The sequence below is a fragment of the Puma concolor genome, chromosome A3 (genome assembly GCF_028749965.1).
Source record: "Puma concolor isolate L17-30 chromosome A3, mPumCon1.1.hap2, whole genome shotgun sequence".
Taxonomy (NCBI): domain Eukaryota; kingdom Metazoa; phylum Chordata; class Mammalia; order Carnivora; family Felidae; genus Puma; species Puma concolor.
The window spans coordinates 126,526,416-126,554,191 of NC_141669.1; the positions used below are offsets into that span (position 1 = coordinate 126,526,416).

Consider the following 27,776-nt stretch of genomic DNA (forward strand, 5'->3'; position numbering starts at 1 on the left):
CGACCTTCCCCAACACCCAGCAGCAGGTGCCCTGGGTGCCCCATGGGCCTCAACCCCCCTCTTGGCATCTATGTTCAGCTGACTGACATGCAAATTAGTTTAATTATTTCTTCTTCTAAAATAAATTATATTTTGCAGTAGCTGCAATATGTTGTGTCAGGCAAAATTGCATTCAATATTTTTAAACTAATTGATGCAGCCTTGAGGAAGGCTGATTGACAGCCCGGAGCTGAGCAGGCCTGCAGCCTTAACAGATTCCTAAATGAAAATTAAACGTGCTTCGGCCTGGTGCTTCCTCCCCGAGCTAGCTCACTATGAATCCGAGAAGGTGGCAGGTGAAGCCCTGGGGGCCTGCGCGGCCGAGGAGGCTGGACAGTTCAGTGGGTGCCTCAGGAAGAGAAACTGCTGAACCACGTGGGCAGGTCTCCTTCCTTCTCTGGGCCTCAGAGCCCCTGACGTATAATGGACAGGGGATTGGACTGAGCGGTTTGGAGCTGAGACTTCTGGGTTTTGCTGACAATTATGAATCGAGTGCCTCCTTTGCGCCAAGGACTTAACGGTGAACGAGACCAACGCGGTCTGTCAGTCTGGTGGCGGGGATAGACATCACTCCAGACTCTGATAAGAGCTAAGAGAGAAAGGTTCGGGAGCGGGGTGGGTGCAGGGACGTTTTCCCTGAAGTAAGTGACCTTTGGGCTGAGATCCAACGAGGAAGTAATCAGGTGAGGGGGATGGGAAGGAAAGGGAATGGCATCTCCCCGAGGGGAAGGGCGGGCTGCAGATGAGGTCCTGGATCCCCTCCAAGGAAGACCGCAGCCCCTGGCAGGTACTTACCTGGTATCTGAACCAGACCGGGCTTGGAGGGCTGGGGGCCACTGGGAAGGGAAGAGGAGCTGGGAGCTGGCCTGGTAACTGTTAGGGGCACCCCTAGGAACGTGAGCCTGCCCGGAAAGACATCAGCAAACACCTACGGAGCATGCGCTGTGGGCCAGGGTCTGTGCTGCCCCATTTCATCGTGTCAACCGTTGTGGGAGGTAGAGACTAGTATTATTGGCGTTTTACTGATGAGGAACCCATTCAGAGAGGTCTCCTAGGGAACGACAGATCAATCTGGGATCGAACCTGGGTCTGGCTCCAAAGGGGGAGCCTCCAATCACCAGGCGGTACTGCCTTTCTTGCCGTCTTTAGCTGTCAGAGTCCTACTCGCCTCAAAGTCCTGAACGAATGTCTCTGCCTCCTCCTGGAAGCTCTCCCTGACTGCCTCAGTCCTGGGCCATCAGAATATACACCCAAGTCCTACATGCTCGCAGGCCGCACACAATCTTGCCGCTATCATCTCCCCGGCTTTGTCCCTCACCCACCCCTCTTTGGCTCTGCCCCAACTTCGATCCTTCAGTTCTTTGCCCAGATGCCTTTTCAGAGAGACCTCTCCTGATGACCGTATTTAAATACGCCCCTTGCCACCCCACCAGACACTCCCTTCCCTGCTTTCTCTCCATAATGCTTACCCAACACCCCCTCTATTTTGCCTTACTTGAACTTGCTCATCACCGATCTCCCCCACCGGAAAGTAAGCAGAATTTCTGTTTTGTTTACCGTGATGTGCATGGCACATAGTAGGTGCTTAGTAAAGATTGTCGAAGGAATGGATTTCACTGTCTATGGCATCCCTGACTATGCTGGGATGCTGGGGAGGCCACAGGGAGAGACCAAGCCCTCTCCGGATGGACTGACCCTGTGGGGGCTGCACCCCCTCCAAGGTGTCTCCATCTGAGAACCAGTCAGCCCGTGTGACCCTGTTCCTGCCTCTCTCTTTGGACTAAGGTTTTCTCATCAGTAAAACAAATAGGAGCTGCACTCGGAAGTTCTTGGCTGCCACAGAGAGAGTGAGAAGTCAGGGCGAGGAGGGAGTGACTGGCGGGGAGAGGGTGGGGGGAGGGGCAGGGGGAGGGGAGGGAGAGAGGTTGGGGGGCAGCTCAAAGGCACCTCCTTCCCACTCACTTGCGGTGGGGGGTGGGCAGCAGAGCCGGACCCTCTTCTCCAGTCCCCCCCCAGCCCCTCCCTCTCCCGAGAGAATTAAATTGCATCCAAACACCAGGCTCTGATTAGAGCTGGCCAGCTGGGCAGGAAGATTTATCATCCCAATTACCCGCTGGCCAAGACAAGCGTGCAGACCGGTGAGGGGGTTGGGTGAGCAAGTGGGGGCGCTCCAGGGGAGGGGAGTCAGGGCTGTCGAAAGCGGAGTCCTTACACCCCTGCCCTGTCCCAACTCCCCTGTAGTGGGACCACCAGGTTTAGGCACCCTTCCCCGTCTCTCTCGTGTCTCTCGGGCCTTTGAGATCTCTTTGGCTTCCTCCTCTGGAGGCTTTGACTTTGTTGGGGGAGGGATGCGTAGTCCTTCAAAGGGTGAGGGGGGACTTCGGGGTGAAACAGGAACCGTGGAATGGGCTGGGTGGGAGAGAGTTTTCCTTCCTAGGGCTGAACTGGTCCTGGAGACTCCACGCACGTCACGAACCCTTTATTCCAGGCGTCATCTGTTAGGTACTCAGATGGCACAGGAATCTGGGAGGCACCCATGGCGCGAGGAACCCAGGCCTGGTTTACATACCTCTGGTGATGGGGAATTCAGTGCCTTTCAAAGCAGCCCCTTCCATGCAGGGTTGTGCCAAGCCTCTTGCCCAGACTCTGCTCCCCTGGCGCCTCTTCCTGCCCGTCCTAGCCCTGCCCTCACACCCCCGGCTCGTGTCTAAGTCTGAGTCTTCACAACGGCCTCCCCTCTGTTTTCCTGCTCCGGGCCAGCCCCCTCCTGTTCAGCCATGAACCCAAGCGAACGTTGGGACCGCTCATCTGACCATATCAGTCTTCTGCTCAAAGACCTGCATTGGTTCCCCATTGTCTCCAGGAGATGTCTGGCTCCGCACAGGACATCCAAGGCCCTTCCTGTAGAGGACCAGTGAGTTTCTGCATGCTCGCCTCACCGGCCTGCTGCAGCCGGCCCCCAGCCCCGGCCCCTGGCCACGCTCCATCTCCCTGTTCTCAGAATGGCCAGTGGACTGCCCAGCTTCTAGGTCTTTCTGCCTGGAGCCAACAAACCCTCTTTCCTCAGCCCTTTAGACCCAACTCAGATGTGCCCTCCTCTAGGAAAGGCTTTTTGCCTTCTTCCCCTCCGGGTGGGCAAGTCCCTTCGTGTTCCTCCTGAGTGCCCACTGTCCCCTTACTTCCACTTTGTGTTCTAGCTGACTGTTGGCGTGTCTAGCCCCTGCCCCACCCCCCTCCGTGAGCTCGGAAGGCAGTGGCCAAGCCTTGTTTACCACCAGGTCCCAGCACCCAGCCCAGGATGGGTGGTGGCCAGAGGCCCTCAGAAAACACTGGCCCAGGGTAGACGTGGGGGAGGGGCGTGTCCTTGTGGCACCTTCTCACTCCTCTGCAAGCCCTCACCCCCATCCCTGCTCCTTCCTCCAGCCTCCTCAGATCCCCCTCTGTTGTCCTCCTAAGGAGCACTGGACTGGGAGTCATAAGGCCTTACTGGTGGACTTGAGTAAGTTGCTTCCCTTCCTTGGGTTCAGTCTCCCCAGCTATGAAGCGGGGGCGGGTGGCGACTGCAGTCCCTCATCTCTGACATTCCTTCTGCCCTCCGATTCTTTCTCTGGCTATAAATAGCACGTACCGTGTGTTGGGAACCATGCTAGGCACTTTACATGCACAGACTAAAATGTACACGACATGAGATGCTTTATATAAAGCCTTCGACATGATGTCTGGCATACCGTTAAGCGTCAAAGAAGTAGAAGCGGCTATTATCGTAAAGACATCGTAAAGTTATTATGTTTGCAGCCATCTAACAACAGTGCCACTTTACAGATGAGGAAACTAAGGCAATGAGCGGGGGGGGGGGGGGGGGACTGACCTGTCCAAACTCACCCCGCAACTGGCACAGAGTTCTTGCCGGCCACGCCCCCTGCTTTCCTAACTGGGCGGGTCAGCCCATTCATCCGTCCATTTGGTAAATATTTACACACGCCTACTAAGTGCCAGCCCTGCATGAACAGGGCAGATGCAGATGAGACCCTGCCCTCATGGAGGGTACCGCTTCCTGGGGAAAAGAGATTAGCTACACACGTAAATGCATATGTAAATCATAACGCGAGCTCCGTGGTATGACGGAAAAACCAGGGTGCTGTAAGACGTACTCGGCCCGGGGTGACCCAGATGGGGAAGCTTCTTGCTAATCTGGTTAACTCTTTGCTGTTCCCGGCAGCTAGTGACCACCCCCTCCAGACCAGCGTAGGGCCAGACGATGCTGGGGGAGGGGGCCGGAGGCAGCCCCTGGCACCCCCATCCCTGGCACTGGCTTTCCAAGTCCACACCCCCGTCTCTTTGAAGACTGTCCCTTTACAACTGCCCTTTCCACCGAAGGATTCAGACACAAATTGTACTTTAAATTCAATATTGGTCATTAATATTTCATGATTACAAAACGTTAAAGATAATGTCAGTGGAAGGAGCGTCTGCATGGGCAGAATGGATGACTCAGAAGTTCGGGGAGAGGGGAGCCGGCATACTAAGTGGCTCGGGAGTCTTTGAGGTAATCCAGTATGACAGTGGCAGTGGCTCCTGACCGAGTGCAACGTTCTCCAAGGGGGCTCACCAAGCTCCGCCACTGTGTATAAATATTTCCCCTCTGATTCTTGTCGCCTCGTGTTTGTTACGCCCCGGAGCAAGTGGGGCCACTGTGACCCTGCCAGCATCCTCGGTTTCTGAGCAAGTCAAATGGATGCTTCCGCAGGGGGGCATGGGCGGGCAGACCCACTGGCATTGCACTTGGCTGGCTGCTGGGAGGCAGGAGGGCTGGGGTGGAGCCCTGGCGCCGCACGGATTTGCTCTGTGACCATGGTGCCATCGCTGTTCCTCCCTGAGCCTTTATTTCCTCATCTGTAAAGTGGGGATAATCATTCTGCCCCTGTCTCACACCCATGGTGAGAAGCTGGAGTGGGTGGGTTATTTGTGACACTCTCGGATGTGTGCCTGGCACCAGAGAAACGCGACTCGAGGGGCATCTGGGGGCGAGCCGGGCTTTGGGGTCAGACGGGCTGGGGCTGGGAATGTGGACGAACGACTTCACCTCCCATCCACACGTTGGGGATAAGGGCAGAGCCGACACCTCTCAGGTGGGAACATTCAGCGAAGGCAACACTGTAAAATGCCTTGCGCCGGGTTGGTGCTTAAGTCAAGTGCACAGAGTCAGGATCAATACATACCACTAATTGAGCACTTATTAAGTACTAGGCTAAGTTCTTTCCATGCGTGATCCTACCGAATCTTCCCACCAGCTCTGTGAAGTGGGAGCCATTCATTTTCCCATTGATTAATACCTGGTGAAGGTTGGGCAGGGGTTGTTGATTGCAGCTCGGAGGGGGAGGATGTGTAGCCCAGTAATCAGTCTTCTCCCTTCCGAGCCTCATCTACCCCATGCTCAGCTGCTAGGGACGGGTGGGTGGGAGAGGGGTGGGGCTGGCTGCAGAGAGTACCAGGAAAAGGGAGCCCACGTGGCAATGGCGTAGAGGGAACCAGGCAGGCTTGCTGCACCTCCTTGGGCCAGTTTCCTCTCTGGGCCTCCATCTTCCCGTCGGTAAAACGGGTGCTGATAGGTTACGGATCCTGATTCAATTAAAGTCCCCCCTAGAAAGCATCTAGCCCAGAACGTGTATTAGGTTAACGTTGTACGATGTTTGTGGGAGGGTCCCCTCCACCTTCTCCTGTGCGATGGCAGCGTTACCGACTTTGTCTGCCACTCTAGCTGCTTTCTGAAAAGAGACCCACTGGCTTCACCCAAGAGTAGGGTATCAGGCAGTGTGACAGGCTAGCGGGGGACACGCGTTTGTGGGCGGGGAGAGGAGGCATCTCGGCCCAGCGGCCGGGCCAGTCCCCCCAGTTGCCCAGGGAGCAGGTTCAGGGAGGTGGGGGGGGGAGCTCTCCTCCCCCCTAGTCCAGCCGCCACTTCCTCTCCAGCCACCTTTCTTATCTCCCTTTCATGCCGTGGAGGAGTGGATTCAAAGGCTCTGGAGCAGCAGGCACGAGGTTTGAGCCAGCTTTGTATTTTCTTTTAAACTGCAGTTGAAAGACACCAAGGGAACTTCAGCCGAGGGACTTCCTTGGCCCACGGGCCAGTGGGGCCTGCAAAGTGGGAGGGGGCCAGCAGGCGGAGGAGGAGGAAGGCCGGCAGGGGGGCTCACACGGGCCGGAGGGGCTTGGGGCCTAAGTGTGCAGAGGCAAGTCTGAATGTCGCCCACCCACCCGAGGCTCAGAGGCTCAGAGTCTCTCTGCTGTGTCAGGGCTGCTTCCAGACAGCTCTGCTGGCTCCTGTAGCCTGAGAGCTGATGGGGGGCGGGGAGGGGGGAGGCTTGGGGCTTGGGGACCAGGGCCCGGCAAGTGCACTCTCCCCTCTCCTGGGGCTCTGTCAACCCCTGCGCTCTTAGCTCCTCACTTCCATGGCCTTACTTATCTGGACCCCATGCATAGACACCCCCCCCTTTTCCCTCCCAGCCCACACTCCTCCCCGGTTGCCCACGCACACACGCCCTCTTCCAGAAACCCAGGCCAAGCACCTCAGAGTAGTCCTGGACCCCTCTCCATCTCTTACCTCCACGTCGGTCATTGTGTGGCGCCATTTTCAGCCTGTCTCCCAAAGCTGATCACATCTCGCACCCTCCGTGGCTGATCGCCCTGGCCCAGGCCACTGTCACATTTAACTTCCAGCTGAGCTCCTGCTTTCCCCCTCAGCCCCCAGTCTATTCTCGAGCAGCCACCAGAGGTATCCCGTCAGGCAATGGCCCCTCCTTGGCTCAAATGGCGACACCATCCCGTGATTCCCACCTCATTTAGAGTCGAGTCCAAAGACCTTACAATGGCTGATCACTCTGCCCCTCACCAACCATGCTGGTTTCCTCGCTGTTCCTCCAACGTGCTGGGCAAACTACTACCTCAGGGCCTTTGCACTGGCTGTTCTCTGCCCTTAGAACACTCTTCCCTTAGACATGGGCCCGACTCCTTCACTTCAGTGAGGTCTCTGTTGAGATGTCTCCTTCTCAGGGAGGCCTTCTTCTAAGAGCAACAACACCCTCTTCTTCCCAGTCCCTTTCCCTGGCCTTCCTTCCCGGTTTCTTACTAGCCCTTCACACATCTGACATATGTACACCCTTTCCATCAGTTTGCTGACAGTCTAGCCCTCCCCCACAAAGACAGGAGCTTTTCTGTCTTGTTCAGGGCTGTATCCCCAGCCTCTAAAACAGGGCTTCGTATGTAATGGGTGCTCAATAAATGCTCAAAGAAGGAAGCCAGCTTCAAGACCGGCTCTTCGCCTTTCAGCTTGGGATCCTTCCCAGGTCTTTGCTCCTGCCCATCAGCTTTTGCCTCCTGCAACTCAGCCATCAGCGCTGGGTTTCTTTCTCTTTGCCCCGCCTCAGCCCCGCCCCTCACTCTGCCCTCGTCCCTCCCCCACCATATCCGCCCCCCCCCCCCCCCCCCCCCCCCCCCCCCGGCTCACCAGCCTCCATGGCCAGCACCGTGATGTTGTGCCAGCCCGCGGTCTCGCGGTCCAGCCCCTTGCCCGTCACGATGGCGCCCGTGTCCGCATCGATATCAAAGATCTGATCCAAATCCGAGTCACGGTCAATGGCGTACCTGAGGGAGGCAGGGAGGGGCTGATTGGAGGTGTCCTGGCATCAGGTGGAGCCCATGCCCATGTCCCCTCCAACCCACCCTAAAAGAGGGACCACCTGCCAGGGAGACCCCGGGAGCAGAGACACTCTTTCCAACAGAGGAGGGGTGGAAAGGGATCTGGGTTTGGATCTCTGCTGCACCGGTACCTGCTGTGTGACCGCGGGCACCCTCAACCTTTCTGAGCCTCAGTTTCCGCAGCTGGGTAATGGGGCTAATAATTTGCACCCCACAGCTGTGAGGGCTGGAAGCGGGCAAAGCCCCTGGCACAGCGCTAAAGCACCCACTGCACATTCTATCATCTTTCCATAAGAGGTGACCCTAGAATTGGGCTTGTCAAGGGGGCGGGGCAGGCAGTCCGGGCGGGGAGGGAACAGAGGTGCAAAGAATCCTTCCGAGAATGGCGGGCAGAGATTGTTCAGAGAATGGCAAACGGTGCCAAACGCGCAGAACGGGGAAGCAGGCAGAGCGTGGCCCCGGCCCCCCCCCCCGGGCGCAGAATTCAGGGCTTGGACGTGTCCGGGGGGGTGGGGAGGGGAATTCGGAGCAGGAAAGAGGGGGTCGGCGTGGAGGCCTCGGCCCAGGGACCCGGGCTGAGCGAGTGCGGTGGCGAGGGGTCTGGGCGGCGGTGGGGGTGGGAGTGGGGGTGGGGGGGTGGCCGGCGGCCCCTCCCCGCCTGCGCAGCACGCGCGAGCTAATCTGAGGCTTTTCAGTTGCCGCGTGAAAAAGCCCTTTGTTCCGCCTTCTTCCCGGGCCTTTGTGCGGCGGCTCCAGGCCTGAAAGGCCCGTGTCCAACACATGTCTCGGGCGGCGGCCCAGAGAGGCCCCGCCAGCTCCGGCCGCCGCTTCCCGGCGCTGATAACGCGGGCGGGGGGCGCCGCCGGGCTGCGCGGCCCACAAAGGCCTCGAATGCCAAGCAAGGGCGCATTGTGCGACGAGGACAAAGAAGCTCGGCAGGGCGGGGCTCAGCCTGAGCCGCCAGGCCCCTCCCACAGGGCGGAGAGGGGCCCTTTCCCCATCTCCGAGAAGGGAAACTGAGGCCCAGGAAGGTGAGGACACGAGAAACGCCCCCTGCTGGAGGCACAAAGTCCCGAGGTGGACCCTTCAGTGGGGCTTAGCTGCATTACCAAACTTTCGGGGGCCTCCGTTTCTTCATCTGTTAAATGGGAATGATGACACCCAGTGGAACTGACGGGTCTGAGACAGAGCTGGGTTTGAATCCTGGCCTACCTCCTCTACCGGTGTGACCTTGGACAAGTCACTGACCTCCTTGGCCTCTGTTTATCTGGAAAACGGGTGATTTATACTCACCTCACACCGGTGTGGGTTAGAGGAGCTAATTCACGGGACTGGGCATAGGTGACAGCCCTTATTCTTTGCATAGTTACTAGGATGGGGGCAAAGGCAGCGAAGGCAAACTGTGTGACCAACTATAAAAGGCTGTGCCTGTGGGGATAGTGGGCATTACAGCCAGGCTCCCCAGCCCCCACTAACTCTCCTTCCTGTCCCTCAGCTGCTAAACCCACCTCCTCCTTGCCCCTGACCAACCTGGGCCCTCCTGACCCGGGTGAAAGTGACCTAAGATGACACTTCCTTCCACTAGACAGCACTTAATAGTTTGTAGCCTGCTTTTCCTGCAGCCAGCTCTCTGTGCGTTCCTTTACGCCCAGACATTGAGTGCCTCCTCTGTGCTACGTCCCGGGGATAAAAGGGCAAAACGAGATAGATGAGGTGACCACCTAGCATCCTGTGATGCTGATGGGATCTCCCCCGTCTTACAGAGGAAGACACTGGGGCTCAGAGAGGAAACTTGCCAAGCTTAGGACTGCCACGTACGGTTGTGCAGGCTGTGTCCTGCACAAAGGTACCAGGCTGAAGGGGTGAAGCGGAGTGAAAGTCTAACCAGTCAGTGTTCAGCTTGCCAAGCCACGTGTCCTAGCTGAGGGAGTATCTTCTCAGAGAGGGATTTTTTTCCTTATTTATGCAAAGATGCCATGTGGGCTAGTGATGACCCTGCCTAAAATTGCACAGGGACTGTCACAGAATTGGAATTTGTACCCATACTGGGGACTCTATACCCAGAGTTCTTTTTAGCTCGTTGAACCATCCAAAACTGCGAAGCACGGCGCCTCAGGTCCCCTTTGCCCCCAGTCTGGCCCTGACAGATGTTTGGGTCCAGAGGAGGAAGAACCAACCTCTGAGTGTCAGCTCAGCTGGAAGGAACCTCCTCTTGGTTTTACCGGTGGGAGAACAGAGTCCAGGAGAAGGCCTAAGGCCTGCACAGCCTGGGGCTCCTGATCACTGGGGGGAGCCGGGTGTGAGAGCTTGTGGAAGGATGCCTACCACCTTCTTGCTTCTCCCCTTCCTGCTCAGACCTCCCTCCTGTTCTCTCTCCTCCCAGCTTCTCTCTTTTTGTTCCCTCCTGGAGGGGAAGGGGCGGCTGGAATCTAAGTGGAGGCAGCTGTTCCCAAGGCCGTGGGGCGGGCCGCAGGGACCTGCCATTAACCAGCAAAAGACTTGGGGCTGCAGGTCAGCGTGGCTGGCTGAGCCCAGGTGGTTTTGTTCCAGCTCAAGAAGCCAGCCAGTGAGCGGGAGGGAGGGGTGGAGGGGCGCGGCAGGAGGCAGGGAGCACAACCTGGCAAACATGGGGAGGGGGGCGGGAGGGGGGAGGCTTGTGGACCTCACGTGTAGGTGCATGAGTTGTGCGGCTGGTCTGTGTTGTGGGTGGAAACCGTGTGTGTGTGTGTGTGTGTGTGTGTGTGTGTGTGTGAGAAAGAGAGAGAGAGAGAGAGAGAGAGAGATACTGCTGTGCTGTTGGAAAAGCAAACACTCGAGAGAGGCAGCCGCTTAGCCCTGGGTGTGGGTCCAAGTCTACGATGCCCCTGACAAGTCACTTCCATCTTTGAACCTTAATTTTGAGCAAAATGGAAATGATAATCCTACCTTGCGAGTTGCTGGGAGGATTAAATGCCTAGCTGGGGGATAAGGTGCCTAGCTGAGCTCTAGGAAAATTACTCCGTGAGAGGGAACTATTGTTATTCTAATTATTATTCAGAATCGTCTGGTAAGGGGTACGCAGGAGCCCCTCCCACCCAGAATGTGGTCCGTGTGCTCTGGGTTGGGGGGGGGGGTTGTGGGAGGCACCCTGTATGGACGGCCCAGAGTATTGCCAGTGGGCTGAGAAGGGCAGGAGGCAGCTGTGAGTCTGGAAGGTCCTGCTCCTGGTTCAGTCCGCCGGGGCCTGGAGGGCAGGAAGGAGAAGCAGCACAGGTGTGGGTGGAGAAGCGCAGCGAGAGAGTGTGGGTAGGTGTCAGCTAGTGTGCGTGCGCGTGCGTGTGCACGCTTGTGCACGCGTGCAGGGGAGGCCCCGGGATGGAGGTCTGCAGTGCCGATCTGGTGCCCAGCGGCCTTCGTTTGAAATCTAGCTGTGTGGCCTTGGGTAAATCACTTAATCTCTCTGTTCTTCAGTTTCCTCCTCTTAAGAATGGAGATACTATCAATACCTGCCTTACTGCTGACTGCGAGGATTAGAGACAAGCGACTAGCAGCACAACACTCGCGAGAGCACTGGGCACCTGCCGCGTGCCCGGTGAGTCAGCTCTGATGCTTTTTGCCAGGCCTGCGGGCGGGCTTTACACGCGTGAGCTCCTCAGATCTTCCCGGGTACTCTTATCACCCCCATGTCGCAGATGAGGAAACTGGGCTCTCAGAAGCCGGACGCCTTGCCCTGGGTCGAAAGGGCTGCGTAGTGGCAGAGCCAGGTTCCCAACCCACACGGGTCCAGGGCCTCAGGTCTTAAGAACACGCCCCTCAGGGCCAGCCGGGTACACCTGCGGGCACTCCCACACACTCTAACAGCCCCAACTGCCGCTGTCGTCAAGGTTAAGGGTGGGAGGAGGGGGGAGGGTACTGCTTCCTGGCCCCGGTGTGCACGTGGTTTTTCTCCAGGTAACTATCTGCATAGACAGCGCACACAGGCACGATAAACACGAAAGGCTGAGGCTCCCGCGTGTATGGCCTGCCCAGCGCTCCCCGGTGGGCTCGGTAGGAGGCTGAATGAATGACGGAGCTACTGGAGGGAGAATCTCTTCAGATGCAAAAGGGGCTCCCCCACCCGCCAGCAGGGAGTCCCCTCTGCCCCCTCCACCCTGTCTGTGACTCTTTCTCTCCTACCCGCCCACACCCTGCCCCCCTCCCCAGCCCCGGCTTAAGACACCCACTTAAAGCCCACACATGATGCCTGGGAATTCGTATGTGGTTAGTACTGGCTGCGGAATGAAGGGTAGAAACGGGTGGCCAGGCCACGAAGAAAAATAGTAATGTCCATTTCCTGAGGACCTACTATGTGCCAAACAAGCCTCCCTCCAACCCTGGGAACGCCAAGCACGGAACCTAGTAGGACACAGGAGACATTTAATACCTATTTTTTTTTTTTTGAGTAAAAGAATGAGGCAGGTACTATCGTGATGCCCATTTTAGAGATGGGAAAACTGGGGCTCGCCGTGGGTCCAGTGATTTTCCCACGGTTCTATAACTGAGCTGGGATTCCGAGCCAGGCCCTCTTCGATTCCAGAGCCTACGTACTTTCTGCCGCACCCCACTGTGGAGAGCTGGGAGGAAATGAGATATTTGCTCCCTCTGGTGCGGTGTGGGCTTGGCTGTTTTCAGTGTTCAAGGGAGACCCGCCGGGCTGTAGGGCTATGCTGGGCTGATCAAGGGCCTCTCTGCCCCTCAGAGATGAGCCCATCCGAGCACCGTCCTTCCTCCCTCCAAAGCTTCCAAGGCTTCCCATCGCCTAAGCACAGAGTCCTACTGCTTCGCCTGACGTTCAGGGTCCTTCCCAGCCTGTCCCAAGTGCCCCTCTGTCCTCATCGCCGCACACCCTGACACGAGCTCGTCCAGCTAATCATCCTGCGGCTGGACTTAACCTCCTGGCTCCATGGCTCTGTTCCTATCGCCCGGCGCTCCCCGTCACCCCAACCTGGAGCGCCCTCTCCCTGGTCCAATCTCGCCTCTTCAGCCTCGCTCTGGGGCCTTCTGGGGAAGCCTGGGCTCACTCCCCTCCGTGGCGCGCACCGATTACTTGCCCTTCCATGGAGTTCTGTACTCCCCCAGCCCCTGCCTCAGGCCAAGACCACTGGGACTTAGATCTGTCACTAGATGCCTTCACGTGGGGGCCTAGCCCTCCTGTCGGCCCGCGTCTGATTCGCCTCTGTGCCTTCCGCACAGGGGAGCACACCTAACCACACAGAGAGTAAGAAGCAGGGGTGGACACGAACCGGAGGCTGGACTCAAGAAGCTGACAATAATGGGTTAAACCATTCCTTCCTCTTTCAAGCGGCATGACACTGGGAGAGTCACTTCTCCTCTCTGTGCTTCAGCTCCCTCTGTAAAACCAGTATGATTCCTCCTGAGGGGGAAATGCCACAATGCGAGGCACTGTCCACTCTTCCCAGTGCTGAACTCAGGAAGCTATCACTCTGTGTATCTGCACCTCTGCATTCCCCAGGTGCCTAATGTGGTAGGCAAAATCTCCCAGGACACCACTTAATGTCTTCACCTCCAGGAACATACCAAGCTGCCCCTGCCTCAGGACCTTTGCACTCGCTGTTCCCTCCACCTGAACCTGACCGCTCTTCCTCACAGCTTCACAGGTCGGCCTCTCTCTTTATCTGATCTCAGCTCATCTGCCAACTCCTCAATTACTCATTCTATAGTAGCCCCTGCTGCCCCAACCCTCCTTATCCCATTACCCTGTTTACTCCCTTCATAGCTCTTCTCAGCAATTATTTCAAGACTGTCAACGAATGCTTCACTACTTGTAGACTGTGTCCCCGCCCCGGGAGAAGGCAGACTCTATGCGTCCGGGGAAGAGGTTTTTTTTTTTTTACCTTTGTTTCCCCCTTGACTCAACGTGTAGGTGGTGACTTGAGTCGCTGACCCTTAGAGATCAGGAGCTGGGATACAAGCTGGGCTCTGGGCAGTACGTGGGTCCCATGAGGAGCCCTTCTGTCTCTCAGTGGCACCTCACCGGCCTCTTGTTTCCATGTCTGTCCTCTGTAGACGGGGGTGCTCCTCCCCAGCTCTGCCCTTGGCTGAGTCAGCTTCCCCGGGCCTGGCTCAGGGCCGGGCGGGCATGAGGAGGAGCTGGGTAAATGTTTGTGGTGTTAAATTGGACCTGTCTCGAGCTCCTCCTCGCTGAGGAGCCCCAGGGAAGGGGCCAGCAAAGAGAGATGAAAGAAGGTGAGAAGCTGGTTTCAAAGTTGGCCCTTTCCGAGCAGATAAAAGCCGGAGGAAAGGGAAGCCAAGGGAGGGAGGAGGGGGGAGACTAAGAGGGGGTGTGAGAGCCACACTGCAGGGGAGGGGAGCAGGCAGACAGGAGCACTAACCTGGGAGGCAAGGACTCAGCTCCTACTCCTGGCTCTCAACTCCCTGGGAAGGTTCCGGGGGCACCTCCTCCCCGGCCTGGCCCTCAGTTTCCTCCCAAACGTGGGTGACGATTCCCTCCTGGGAGAGGTCTGCGGTCCAGCCAGAGGCTAGGGAGATGCCGCCAGATGCCTGGGCGGAAGGGCAACAGAGGAGCTCAGAGGCGGCAGGACGGCTCTGGCAGTGAGGAGGGCAGGGACGGCCCAGGACCTCTGGACAGAGGCCCTCGAGGCCTGTCAGACTTGGCTTTTGCTGCCTCGTCTCCCTCAGTCCACTGTAGCCATCACAGCTGCTCTTCTCCAGCACATCTACCACTCCTCTGCCTCCATCTGTCTGCACATGCTGTTCCTCTGCCTGGAATGCCCTTCACCTCGTATTTACACCTGACCATACGCAGGGACCAGCTCGGTTAGTTTCCTGCCTCCTCCAAGGAGGTCTTTTAAGACCCCTGAGGGCATTTCCCAGTCTGGGAGCCCACAGACAGTGGCAGGATGGCCTCTCTGCGTCCTCACCCAGGGCCGCCATGTAAGATTGCACAGGCTGTGCACTGTACAACTCAGAGAACCATTCCCATGGATGGTGATGAGAATGTTACCCATCCGGAATTGTGTAATGCAGAGATCCTCAAACTAACCTCCTTTCTCCCTCTCTTCACTGCTCAGCCACATAGTTGGTTCAGGGACTACTTACTGATTATGTACAGGGATTTCAGGGAGGAAGCAGGGAGCTCAGGAATCTCCTTCCTGTCTGTCCAACAATGGCCATTGCCCCTACCCCCTGACGTCCTCTGGATCAGTTTCTGCTGCAGCCTCTCTTCCCTTCTCTTCTGTCCGACCTTCTTCCAGCTTGGGTCACAGTCAGGGACACCGATAGAGCTGCAGCATCCCCTCCCCTGGACCCTCCTGCCTCCCTCCCTGCTCGCCCCTCTCTCTCCCTGTGTCTGTTTCTCTTTCTTCCCCTTTCTGGCTTTCTCAGCAAATCTCCGCTGTCTCTACATTGTCAGGTAGGCCCTCTGCCTCTTTTAGGTACTCCCCCTCTTTCCACTGGCTCCCCCCTCTCTCTGGCCTCCTCCTCCCATTGGGGGTCTCTCCCCATCCCCTTGAGTCTCTCTCTGTCTCTTTTCTCAGTCTTTGTCTGCTTTTCTATTCCAGTCACTCACCATGCAGGCAGTGAGTGTCCACTGAGTGCTGGGCGTCAGGCTAGGCCCTGAGGGTAAACAGAATCCCCTACCCTCACGGAGCTTATCTTATAGTGGAACGGAGACACGCAAAGTAGTCAGAAAAACAGGTCGTATGTCAGATCGTGATGTGGTGGGGCTGGGGGTTGGGGGGGGGTGCCGAGCAAAGACCGGGGGGAAGTAAGACGACAGATTGCGGGGGTACTAAGGAGGGGAACATTCTAGGCAGAGGAATCAACAGTCACAAAGGGCCCGGAGGCCGAGAGTGAGCTTGGTACATCTGTGGGGCTGTGAGGGGGCTAGTGTGGCTGAGCAGAGAACTAGGAAGCAGGGCCATGGGAGCAAGGGTCAGAGAGGGTACAGAGCTCATGGCTCTGGGGGTCATTGTGAGAGCTTGGTCTTTTATTCTGAGCCAGATGGGCGCCTCTGGGTGGTGGTGGGGGGGGGGGCGGGGAGGCTCTGAGCAGAGGAGGGCGGTGCTCTGATTTCTGTTTGGGCAGGATCGTGAGCCTCCCGGGCCAGTTCCGGATTAAAGAGGGGGCGGGGCAGAAGCAGGGAGACCAGCGCGGGGTAGGGGGAAGTTCAGGAATGGGGGTAGCAGCAGACGTGGAGAGAGGCGGTCGGATTCTGGATAGCCTGCTAAAGCGGGGATGGCGGGGACGTGCCGGTGGTTCGGAGGGAGGTGTGAGAGAGAGGCGGGAGTCAGGGGGTCTCCAACATTTTTGATCTGAACTGTTAGGGTGTTTATGTTTTTGTTTTCTTTGGGTGGAGAGACCTGGAGCTGAACATGGTGAAGTCTGGGGTGCCTAGGGGAGCCAGATGGCCAGGTGAGCAAGAGTGTGGAATCGGGGGTCATAGGCATGTGGATGGATAGGCTGAGGGCACCGAGGGAGCCAGTATAGACAGAGGAGAGGGGCTGAGCCCGGTTCACTCTGCGGCGTCTGTCGCTCCTGGGTCTCCCTCCTTGTCCTGAGTCCCTTGCCTCTCGGTGACCGTTCTCACAACTGTTTCCTTGGTCTCTGTGTCCACCCTCCTTCTCTCCCCCCCCCCCCCGCCCCTCCCCCTGTGCCCGCAGTCTGTCCGCGGGGCGGTGGCGGGATAGCAGGCAGCAGGCGTGGCCCCGGGCGGGGGTCTCACCGGACGGGCCGGTTGGCGGCGTCGGGGTCCCGCGCCGTCACCACGCCGACCAGGGAGCCCACCTGCGCGTCCTCCTGCACCTCCAGGAGGCCGGAGGGCGGCCGGAACTCGGGGGGCTCGTCCACGTCGGTCACGGCCACGCGCACGATCGCCTGGTCGCGGAACGTGCCCAAGTCAGCGAAGCGGGGATCCACGAACTTGTTGAGGGCCTCCAGGACCACGGTGTGCACGGGCTGGGACTCGAAGTCCAGGCGCTGCGGGGAGGGAGCAGAGGGCGGGTGAGGGGGGCCGGGTGGGGTCCGCGTCGGGAGAGGAGGCGAGGGAGGCGGGCCCAGAGGGGGCGGGGCTGGCCCAAGGTCACGTCGACCCTGCCGGGGAGCCCGAGTAATGGACTGCACCAAGGAACCAGCGGTTGGAGACCCAGACCAACCTTCCCTGGTCGCAGGTGGGCAAAGTGAGACGGCAGGGGACAGTCTTGCCTAGGGACACACAGCCCATCAGGGCTAAAGGCCACTGCCCCCCCCCCCCCAACTTCCCGCCTCCCAGCACAGAATGTTGGGGCATTTGATTCATGTATTAATTCACGAAGCACTTACTAGACACCAGTGCTTTAAATACATTAACTCATCTGATTTTACAACATCCCTAAGAGGCTTGGGTTGTGATTCTCTCATTTTACACAGGAGCACGTGGAGGCCCAGAAGGTTCTGTAACTTCGCCCAAGGTCACTTAGTCACCGGCAGAAGCAGGATTCAAACCCGGAGCCAGCGCAGCTCTCGAGTCCTGCCCCTCCTCACGGGAGAGGACAGCGCACTGGTTCCGCGGCTGACTCGCTGTGTGTCTGTGGGCCATCTATTTAGCCTCTCTGGGCCTCAGTTGTGAGGGTTAAAGAGACATTCCCCCGGTGTGCTGTGTAGGCAGCAGCAACTAATGTGTGAGTTGAGCCTGATAAGCCAGGCTGCCTTAGAGCTTTCCTTGGAAATCTGGCTAAACCCACGCTGAGCCTTGCTTCTCATCAGGGAGTACTAATGGGTGACCTTCTGATGAATGAGCTCCAGGGCTGTGTGTCCGCTCCGGCCTTCTAAAGACAACGCCTTACAGCAAAGAGAAATCACAGTGGCGGAGCTCAGCCACCTCAGTAGTGTGGGGGGAGCTGAGTGGCAAGGGTAACCTTCCTGGGGACCTGCCCTGTGCGTAGCGACCCTCCGTTTCTCTCAGAACATCCCCCCCCCCCCCCCCCCCCGCACCTTCTCCAGCAGCAAAAAGACCACCTCCGTCCTCTGTCCTGTTGCCTGGGAAATCAGGACGCAGGGAGGCTGGCGGTAGCCGAGCCTGTGAGTGAGCGATGGGCTTTGGAGCCAGGCCATCAATCAGGCATGGGCTCCGCTCCCCGAGCCAGCGTGACTCCACAGAGACGCCTCAGGCGCCAGGGCTGGAGCAGGTGGGAGGGGCCTGGGATGGGGGGAGGGGATTAGGAGCAGCCTGGGGATGAGAGCAAATGCAGAGGCGGGACTTGGGACCTGACTCTGCTGCTCTGTGATGCTGGTCCCCATCTGTGAAATGGGCTCATCTTCCAGTGAGGACAAATGGAGCTCAGAAGACTGAAAGCCATGTAAGCTTAAAAGGGTAGATCCTGGGGGCGCCTGGGTGGCTCAGTTGGTTAGGCATCCCACTCCTGATTGCGGCTCAGGCCTTGATCTTACCGGGTTCGTGAGATTGAGCCCCACAGCGGGCTCTGTGCTGGCAGCACAGAGCCTACTTGGGTTCTCTCTCTCCCCTCCCCTCTCTCTCTGCACCTGCCCCCCAAATACATAAATAAACATTTAAAAAAAGTGTGGGGTGCCTGGATGGCTCAGTCGTGATCTTATGGCTTGTGGACTCCAGCCCCATGTCGGACTTCACGCTGACAGCGTGGGTCCTATTTTGGAATCTCTGTCTCCCTCTCTCTCTGTCCCTCCCCCCGCCCCAAATAAATAAAAACATCTTTAAAAATTATTAAAAAAAAAAAAAGGGTGGATTCTGGAGCCAGACTGCCTGGGCTCATAGCCCTACTCTGCTCTGCAAGGTACGTGACCTTGGATGCAGATTATTGAATTTTCATGGCCTCAGTTTCTCATCTATAAAACGGGCAATAATAGTACCCTAGGGATCGAATAAGTTAATACATGAAAAGCAGTTGAAGAGTGCCTAGCACACAGTCTACACTTTATTATTAGCAGTAATAGCTATTATATTTTAATCTTATGGGAAGTAGCTGGAGAAACTGGGGGTCTTCTCTTTTCACACCCTGGAGGCCAGGTAGGGAGCAGGTCGTTAGATGCTCATTGAGTGAAAGAAGGGCCCTCGGGGCAGGTGTTGCTGTGGGTCCCAGAAGGCAGGACCCAGGCTGACAGCAGCAGATTTAGGGCGACACAATCTGGCTGAGTGGGGGGAGAGCTAGCTTCTGGACAAGGGCAGGGAGCGAGCATCCCATCCTGGAGTGACCAGACCAACCGGGGTTCAAATCCGGACTCTGCCCCCTCCTGGTGTGACCCTGGGCCAGCCCTTTTACCCCTCTGAGCCTCTGTTTTCTCACTGGCAAAAATGGGCCGAAGGACTGAAGTCTCTTCAGAGGGAAACACGAGAATTAAAGGAAATGATGAGAGTGAAGGGTGTGGACTCGAAGGAGCCCGTGGCAGTGATTACACGAGCACAGAGCCAAATCTGGTTTGAATCCTGGCTCGCGTAACTAGCTGTGCAACCTGCACAAGCCTCGTATCCTCTCTGGGCCTCATTTTCTCATTTGCAGAATGGGACCGGTGCCATCACTGTTTCCCCAGGCTGGTCCTGGGTCTGTGGAGCGACCTCATCTCTGGAGCCGAGTGGGGTGGGGCTGTCTGGCTGCTCTGAGGCCTCCCAGACCTGGCCACCCTGGGTCTGCCTCCCCTGTCCCTCGAGGAGGCGGCGGGGGCGGGGGGGGGGGCACACCTTCTGCACTACAATGATGGCCTCCTGAGTGTCGCTGTCCGTGGTGACCTTGAACACATGGCCGCCGCTGCCGCTCTCCTCCTTGAGGTGGTAAGTCATGTCTGTGTTCTCGCCCACATCTGAGTCCTCGGCCTTCACTCGTCCCACAGCCGTGCCGATGGGGGCCGACTCCTGAATGCTGAACTGGTACATCTCTGTAGGGGACACAGCTGTGAACAGGGATGGGGAGCAGCCCCTACCCTGACTTCCACCAGCTTTAGGGGACAGGAGGGGGGGGGTCCAGATGGGCTCCAGGGAGGACAGTGTCTGCAAGGGGCTCGCAAGCGGCAGTGCAAAGAGGAGGGTCCTCATTCTGACCCTGGGTTTATTTGCTGATTGGTTAGGGAAAGTGCCTGCAGATTGGAGGGCTTCGGTTTCCCCATCTGCCCACGAGGGGCACGGAGGAGCACAGCGGTCAAGGCCCAGGCTCTGGAGTCAGCCCTGGCTGTGTAATCCTCAGCCTTGGTGTCCTCATCTGTAGAATGGAAATAATGATAGTGTCTTCCTAACAGCCCTGCCATTATCCCGATTAACTGAGATGATGGAGCCTGAAAGGTGCTCAGTACAGAGCCTGGCCCATGGTGGCTGCTCGATAACAGGAACAAACTATATTACGGTAGTGGGGCTTCATGCTGATTTTTCTGTTGCCGTTGGTGTTCATGACATTGATTCCTTCATTTCCACAGATTTGTTAAGCACCTGCGACATCTCAGATGCAGTTCTAGGCACCGGGCTTATGGCAACAAGCAAAACAGACCCAAATCCCAGCTCTCAGTGCCTTCCTCTTAAACAGGAAGAGAAAGACACAAACAATCACATCAGTAAAACAGGCAGTATATCAAATGGTGATAGGTGCTTTGGAGAAAAATAAAGTAGGGGAAGGGGAATGGAGAATACCGATGAGGGTGTGTGTGGAGTTTTAAATAGGGGAATCAAGAAAGGCTCCCGGGGAAGATGACATTTTTGCAAAAGTCTGAGGGAGGTGAGGGAGTAGGCCAAGCAGATATTTGGGAAAGAGCATGCCAGACAGAGGGAATGGCAGGTGCAAAGGCCCTGAGGTGGGTGTAAATGCCTGGCGTGTTTGAAGAATGGCAAGATGGCCGTTGTGGCTGGAGGGGAGAAGCAGAGCAGAAACAAGAAGAAATGAGGTCAGATGGGACACAAGCAGTACCCTGCTCTCGTCCCAGAGTTGAGGCCAAGATGAGGGTCATTCGCGAAATGCTGGGCCAGTGCAGGTGACGCAGGGGCCGTGGAGCTGGGGATGTGCCTCTTGGAGTCCCCAAGCCTGGATGACTTGTGTGAAACGGCGGCCTCTGATTCATTCTCACACAACAGCCGGCACGGGGCTCTTTCTAAAACAGGCTGATGGTGCCACTCCCCTGCTTGAATCCCTTCCATAGCTCCCGCTGCCCTGAGGTGAGGCTGTCCGAGACCTCCGGCCTGCCCCACAGGACGCTTGCTGCCTGGCCCCTGCACAAGTCTGCAGCCTCAGCCTCCCTCTCCCCGAGCCCAGACCTGCCCGAGGTACTTGTAATGCCTTATCTCCCTCTCTTTTCCCTTCTCTTGCGCCCTCCCCAATTCCTACCCTTCCTTCAGTCTTCCTGAATGTTCCCTCCTCCAGGGAGCCTTCTCAGACTAACCTCCAGGCTCTGCTCCTGTGCCCCAGGGCCACCAAGCTCATCCCGCTTGGTAAGGCTTCCCTCATTTCCCTCTCCCTTTCTGCCTGTTCTCTCGCTGCTCTCTCCTCTCTCCTCTGTCTGGGGTGTGAGCTCCTGGAAGGCAGGAACCGTATCTCTTATTCATCAGGCGTCCTCGAAGCCTGGCAGAACACCAAACTGTCACATAAATGAAATGTGTGAGTGACTAGGGAGTGAATGAACGGAAAGGAGCAGGAGTTACTCGTCTACGCTCGCGGGGTTAACCCGGATTCAAGAGTCTGACCATAGCAAGTCGTGGTGAGGATGTCCTATAGCGGATGCGTGCATTTTTTCGTGGGGGGAACAGTCTGGCTTCATTTAGTAAAGCTGAAGATGAGTACATCCCATGAGGCAGCTATTCCCCTCTTCCTCTGTACATACACTGGGGAAATGCACGCAAAACGCGACTTGGAGATGTTCAGCGAGGTACAACAACGTATGCAGCAGTATCCTTCATAATGGCCTCAAACTGGAAACAAACCAAATGTCCGTGGACATAGAATGGGTACATGGTGGAACACGATCCAGCAATGAAAATGAATACATTGTAGCCACAAGAATGACCTACGAATTTTAAGGGGGGGGGGGCAAGACACAACCAGGTTATATGGTAGGATTCTGTTTATATAAGGTTAAAAAAACAGGTGAACTTAAGGAGGGACATCAGGTGATGCGTGTATAGGTCAAGTGACTCCAAAGCAAAGAGGTGGCAATCTCAAAAGCAGATGGTGCTTAACTCTGGAGGAGGGGGTGTGGGGGTGAGTTATGATCAGGAAAGGCACATGGAGGCTTCGGGGGCGGGGGTGGTCTTCAAGGGTGGTTGCGGGAAGTGTCCGCTTTAGAATTATTTGCCAAACGGGCCATTTATATTTTACACCCTCCCATTTGGGTGCGTGGCTCACAATAAAGAAATGTTCAAAAGAGAGAAAGAATGAATAAGCGAATGAGTAGACGAGAGTCTTCCGGGGGCCCGGGGGCCCTCTCCTCTGCTCTGCCCCACTGCTTGTGGCTCAGAGCTGGCACAGAGCCCCGCCCAACTGGGCATGAGACTGGGAGGTCCCCACCCGTCCCCACGCTGCCTCCAAGCACCCCCATCAGCAGTGCGGCTGGGCCGGGGGAGTGGGCGGGCCAGTTTCCGCACCGGGCTCCCTGCCCCCCCCCCCCCCCCCCCCCCAGCGACACAGAGCTGGCTCCAGGCTCTGCCCACCCCACTCTGAGTCTGGGCTGAGGCGCTAGGCCCTGATGATGGTGCGCTCTCAGCTAAGGGATTGGATTCCCTTATCTCACGGGGGTCAGTCCCCTGTGGCGGGCCTAATGTGAGAGCAGCAGACCTCAAGTAATGACTCTCCGATAGGGATCAGCCCGGCTCCCCGCGGCATTTAGTCTCTGCCACCTTCGGTAGCTTCCCCAGTGCAGCTCCCAGCCGAGGCCTGGACAGAGGGGCTGGCTGGGCTGATGGGGAGGTGAGGGACTCGGCCACGGAGCCAGCCTCCCATCCCCGGTTGTGCCAGGAGAGGCGGAGAGCGGAAAGAATCCAGAACAGGGTCCTGTCCTCTGGGCTCACTGTGGGGACGGGCCTGTCACCCCGGACCTCAGCTTCTCCATGCAGCGTGGGTGGACCTCGGCCTGGGTCTGGCTGTGGTCGCTGTCTGCACCCCCGTGTCCCCCACCAGTCCTACCCTTTGCAAACTTGGGTCTGCGCTCGGGCCAGCGAGGGGCTGGAGCAGGTGGACGGATGGGGCTCAGCCTCGGCAGGAAGCAAGGTGAGGGGTGGGAAGGTAACCGCGTTACGTGGCCGCGTGGGAAATCAGACAACTCTGAGGGCTTCCTCTGCAAGAAGCACGATGGGCGGGGGCCTGGGGGTAAGTGGGTGACTTGGGTGGACAGACAGACAGATTCCAGTCCTTCCTTTGGCCGAAGCCGAAGGGGAAGCATGAGGTCATGTGGTCGCTTGGTGGCCTGGAAGGAAGAACGGACACCCCCAGGACCCCCGCCACGGCAGCCCGACGGGAGAGGTGCTGGGCGTCTACCGGGCAGATGCAGATGTGACCGTGTCCCCCTGGGAAGGCCTCACTCACTCTGCGGGAAGCGGGGTGGGTTGTCGTTGACGTCGGTGACCACAATGGTGACGGTGGTGGAGCCCGAGAGGCCGCCCAGCTGGCCCGCCATGTCTGTGGCCTGGATCACCACCTCGTAGCGCTCCTGGCTCTCGCGGTCGAGGTCGGGCACGGCCGTCCGTATCACGCCTGTGGGTGAGTGAGAGTGAGGCCACGGATGCCCGCCCCCCCCCCCCCCCCACGAGCTGGCGGCTGACACGGAGACCCCGCCACGGGCAGCGGCCGGGCTCGGGCAAGTTCAGGAGGGGAGCGCAGAAGACGCGGAGGTGGCAATGTCCAGAAGCAGGCCCAGCGGCCGGCGCGCACGAGGGCACACGCTCCCCCACGCGCTCACGCAGATGTGCTCGTACAGATAACTCGCACTCACATCTGCTCAAACAGATGTGCTCTTCATCTGTCGGTGGCGCTCACCAGAGCCAGGCAAGGAGCAGCGGCTCGCGGAGTGTTACAGGGCACCGACTCACTCACCCGGATTCACACACCGGGTACGTCCCGTACGCTTACATAAGAGCGCACGCAAGAACATACGTGAGATCGCACACACGCCCACGCACGTGCACCCTCACGGCTACGAGTGCGCACTCTTATTTTCACCCACCCCTCTCCACCCCGGAGTCAGCCCTAGGGTCCCTGTGCCCGGCCCTAGATGCTCTGTCCAGGCACTAGCTGATCACTGATCAGGTGATCCTTCAAGCTGTCAGTGCAAGAGGGGCAGGGGCCGCAGGAATGGGGGTGACCGCAAGATTAATTCTGCCGAGCGGAAGGCCGAGCTTCTTGTCTCCCTGCCAGTGGGAGCCCAAAGTGGAGGGGAGAGTCGATGAGGCATTCAGAGCCTCCCCCGCCACTCAGTCCAACCTGCCGAGGACCAGGTGGTGACAGGTGGTGCCCGGGGCCTGAGCGCCAGGTGGAGTCATGCACCAGCAGCCCCAAGATGCGCCCCATAAAACCCAATCTCCGGCTCCTGATGTCCCCAGACAGCCCCCAGACTCCAATACAGGCAACAGAACGAGGGGAGAGGTTGCAGCGTGTGTGTGCATTTGTACGTGTGGCTGGGGGAGCCAGGGGGAGGGCATCTAGGAGGTGGCCCTGCGTTTATGGGATCGCACGGAGATACGGAAAATGTGTCGTCTGTCTGATCAAGAGCCGTGCAGACCCTCCATCGGCGGCCTCCCAGTCCCCTCAATAGGCTCCCTGCTGATGACCCCTCTGAGAATGGTCTTCCCCAGGTCAGAGGGGTCTTAGAAGCAGCTGAACTTGGGATAAATCCCAGATCTGCCATTTGTTGGCCATGTGATCTTGGGCAAATCCCTTCCTCTGAACCTCCTTGTCTGTAAAATGGGACAAATACAATACCTCCCCGAAGAACGGGCATTCTCAACCTTGGCGCGATGGCCGCTTTGGGTGGCATAACGCTTACCCACTAGATGTCAGTAGCAGCACCCGCCCCACCAACCCCAATTCTGGTCAGAGCAGGCCCTCCTTGACCCGCCCCAGGTGCTGCGCCCCGACACTGGTACTGGGAACAGGGCGCCCTTCTGGTGATGAGGGGAGGGCCCGGGGCCTCTGCTGGTCTGTCCGCTGAGGCTCTGCAGCCCCAGATGGCGGGGACTGAACGGGGAAGGTGGGCCCACCAGTGCTCTCTGCCCCGGGGGGCTGGAAGGAGGGGAAGAGCAGAAGACGAGAGAGAAGAGACAGAAAAGACACGGGGGCCTGGGGAAGAGAGATGGAGAGGAACCTAGTGAGAGGCAGGAGGGAAGAGATGAGAGAGACAGGCACTGGGGACAGCGCCTTCGTGACCAGGGAACAGACGGTGAGGGAGACCTAAGGAGCCCAGAAAGAGAGAGGAAAAGAGGGGAGTGGTCAAGCAGAGAGAAACGCACACTCAGGAGGACACACGGAGAGAGAAGAACAGGAAGCCAAAGGCCTGGAGAGAGAGGAGCAGGGAGAGAAAGAACGGAGCGGGGAGAGAAAGGCAGAGAACAACCGAGACAGACAACGGAGTCACAGCGCTGGGAAGGGGTGAAGAAAGGTGGTGGGAGGGAGGAAGGGGAGAGCAGACAGACCGATGGTGGCATGGCCACCGGGCCAGAGACAGGGGCTCCCTGAGCGCACCAGTCAGAGGGGCCCGGAGGGGAGCTGAGCAGTGGAGCCCTTACCGCCTGCTAAGCTGTGTGCATTCGCTTTGCATCCAGGACCTCACTGAATGTAGAGGGGTGTTGGGGTTCGGGGCCGCCGAGCGTCTGTGAGCTCGTGCTCCAAAAGCTCGTGAGTGGGGCTGAGGGCTAGGTTCTGGCCGAGGTCCACCCCTGTGGGTGGACTCCTTGCTGCTCCTGCCACTTCTAGCTCCAGAGGACGTGGGGACACTAAACTCTTGGAAACTGGTCACGAAGGCATGTAGATGATGAGCTGTCATCTCTGGGAGACTAGGAGGTGGGTACCCAGCGGCTCTGCTGCCTCTAGACCCAGCCCTGGGATCACATCCAGCGGTAGGTTGCAGTGCTCCCCCTAAAGCACACCAGCTGTCACGCACACCCTTGGGTCACCGCTTGGCACACGGACTCTTGGCCACGCAGCTTGCTTTGGCCAACGCGGCATCAGCGAGTGTGACAGAAGCGGAGGCTCGACCAGCCCTTGTGTGCTGGGGGGCCTGTCCTCTTGGAACCCCCAGACCACTGTGCTGGAAAAAAGCCCAGGAGGAAAGGCCACACGGAGGGAGGGGCCCAGCCACGCCAGCTGTCCCAGCTGACTGGCCCGCTGACTGTTGCCACACGAGTGACCCCAGCAAAAGAACTGCCCAGCCAACGCACAGAATTATGACCAATAATAAACTGTTGCTGCTTGAAGTCACTATGTTTGGGCGCAGTTTGTCATACAGCCGTAGATAGCTGATGGAGAAATCACGTTCCCGGGCCCGTTCCTCTCCTGGGCTCACTCGTGCAGCCGCGTTTCACTGGCTCGTCAGCTGCCTGAAAGGCCCAATGTGGCCTCATGCCTCATACGTGTGGCAGCTGGTCCCGGCTGTCAGCTGGGGCTTCTCCTGTCTCTAGCAGGCCGGCTAGCTTCCTTAGATGGTGGTCTTCGAAGAGGAAGAGTGAAGGCCACGAGGTCTCCTAAGGTCTAATCTGGGACTTGGCAGAACACAGTCTCTGCTCCCAGATTCAAGACTCCGCCTCTTTTCTTTCTTTTTTTTTTTCGGTAAGCCCAACGAGGGGCTCAAACTCATGACTCTGAGATCAAGAGTCTCAGGCTGTACAGATTCAGCCAGCCAGGCACCCCTCAAGACTTCCCCTCTCGATAGGAGCAGTGGCCAAGTCACTTTATCTAGAGGGGTGGGAGGAATTGACGGCATATTTTGTTAACCTGCTGTGTTCCGCTCCCCACTTCCCACCTTCTGATGCTGGGAGGAGCACCCTGGAGGCTGGTGCCTTTTCCCCCGGCTCTGGGGGAAAAGTCCCAAATCAGCCCACGACTGAGTTAGACTGAGTGAGAGAGACAGAGACAGCACTAGTGGGGGAAGGGCAGCTAGAGAGGGAGAGAGAGAATCCCAAGCAGCCTCTGTACTGCCAGCACTGAGCCTGATGTGGGGTTCGAACCCACAAAGCTGTGAGATCATGACCTGAGCTGAAACCCAGAGTCGGACGCTTAACTGACTGAGCCACCCAGGCGCCCCTACAGTCGTTCTTGAAACCTTCTGGCTCGGTTAAGTCCCTTCGTTCACTCATTTATTAGATCTACTTACTGAGGACCTACTATGCTACTTACTACTTATTGAGGACCTACTATGCATAAGGGCCACAGAGTCACATATGAGGCAGTACAGAAAGGAGGGACTTTGGAGTCAAACAGACTGGTTCGAGTCTTCATTCCACCATTTACATGCTATCTGACCTTGAGCAAGCTCTTGAGTCCCCCTGAGCCTCAGCTTCCTATTCTATAAAATGGGGCTACAGTTCAATGAGACAAAGTTGCCAGTGACAGGTCTCACATTCCGGGGATGCCTTGATGATCCCCCCACTCCTCAAGTCCTGGATTTGGTTACCCGATAAATAAGTTCCATGAGGGCAGAGGTTCATACTGGCCTTGTTCATCATCTTACCTATCGGGTCTGGCACATAGTAGGTGTTCAGTAAACATCTGGACTGCCTGACCTACGGCCACGGACCCTCTGTCCCCCCTCTCACTGTGTGGGTGGCATTGTCTGTTGGTCTCTGGCTTCTCTGTTGGAACAGAAGCCCCGTGGGGGCAGAAACCAGATTTAGTTTATCATCCTGACCCAAGGATCTGGCACTTAGAAGGTGCTCAGCAAAGGTTTGTTTCATTCATCCCGGGAAAACAGACATGTCTGGCCCCAATTGAGACTTTTCAGCAGGGATCTTGAAGTCTCTGAGAGAGCCTTGCTATTCCTGCGGGGGCGGTGGTAGTGGAGGGGGCTGGGAATTAGAACCTGGCCACGGCTCCCTGCAGCCTTGTCCTCACCCATCGCCCCCAGTTCCAGCCGTC

General features: G+C 57.6%; 1 protein-coding gene across 1 annotated transcript in view; it reads right to left on the bottom strand.

The window, feature by feature from the left end:
• Nucleotides 1-27,776, bottom strand: part of CDH22 (cadherin 22) — a 66,880-nt gene that overhangs the window by 13,826 nt on the left and 25,278 nt on the right. Inside the window, exons 4-7 of the mRNA XM_086702364.1 lie at nt 23,238-23,405; nt 19,424-19,617; nt 16,457-16,710; nt 7,544-7,680 (exon numbers count right to left, since the gene is read on the bottom strand). Coding sequence (XP_086558490.1) covers nt 7,544-7,680; nt 16,457-16,710; nt 19,424-19,617; nt 23,238-23,405 — 753 coding nt within the window. The remainder of the gene's footprint in view (nt 1-7,543; nt 7,681-16,456; nt 16,711-19,423; nt 19,618-23,237; nt 23,406-27,776) is intronic.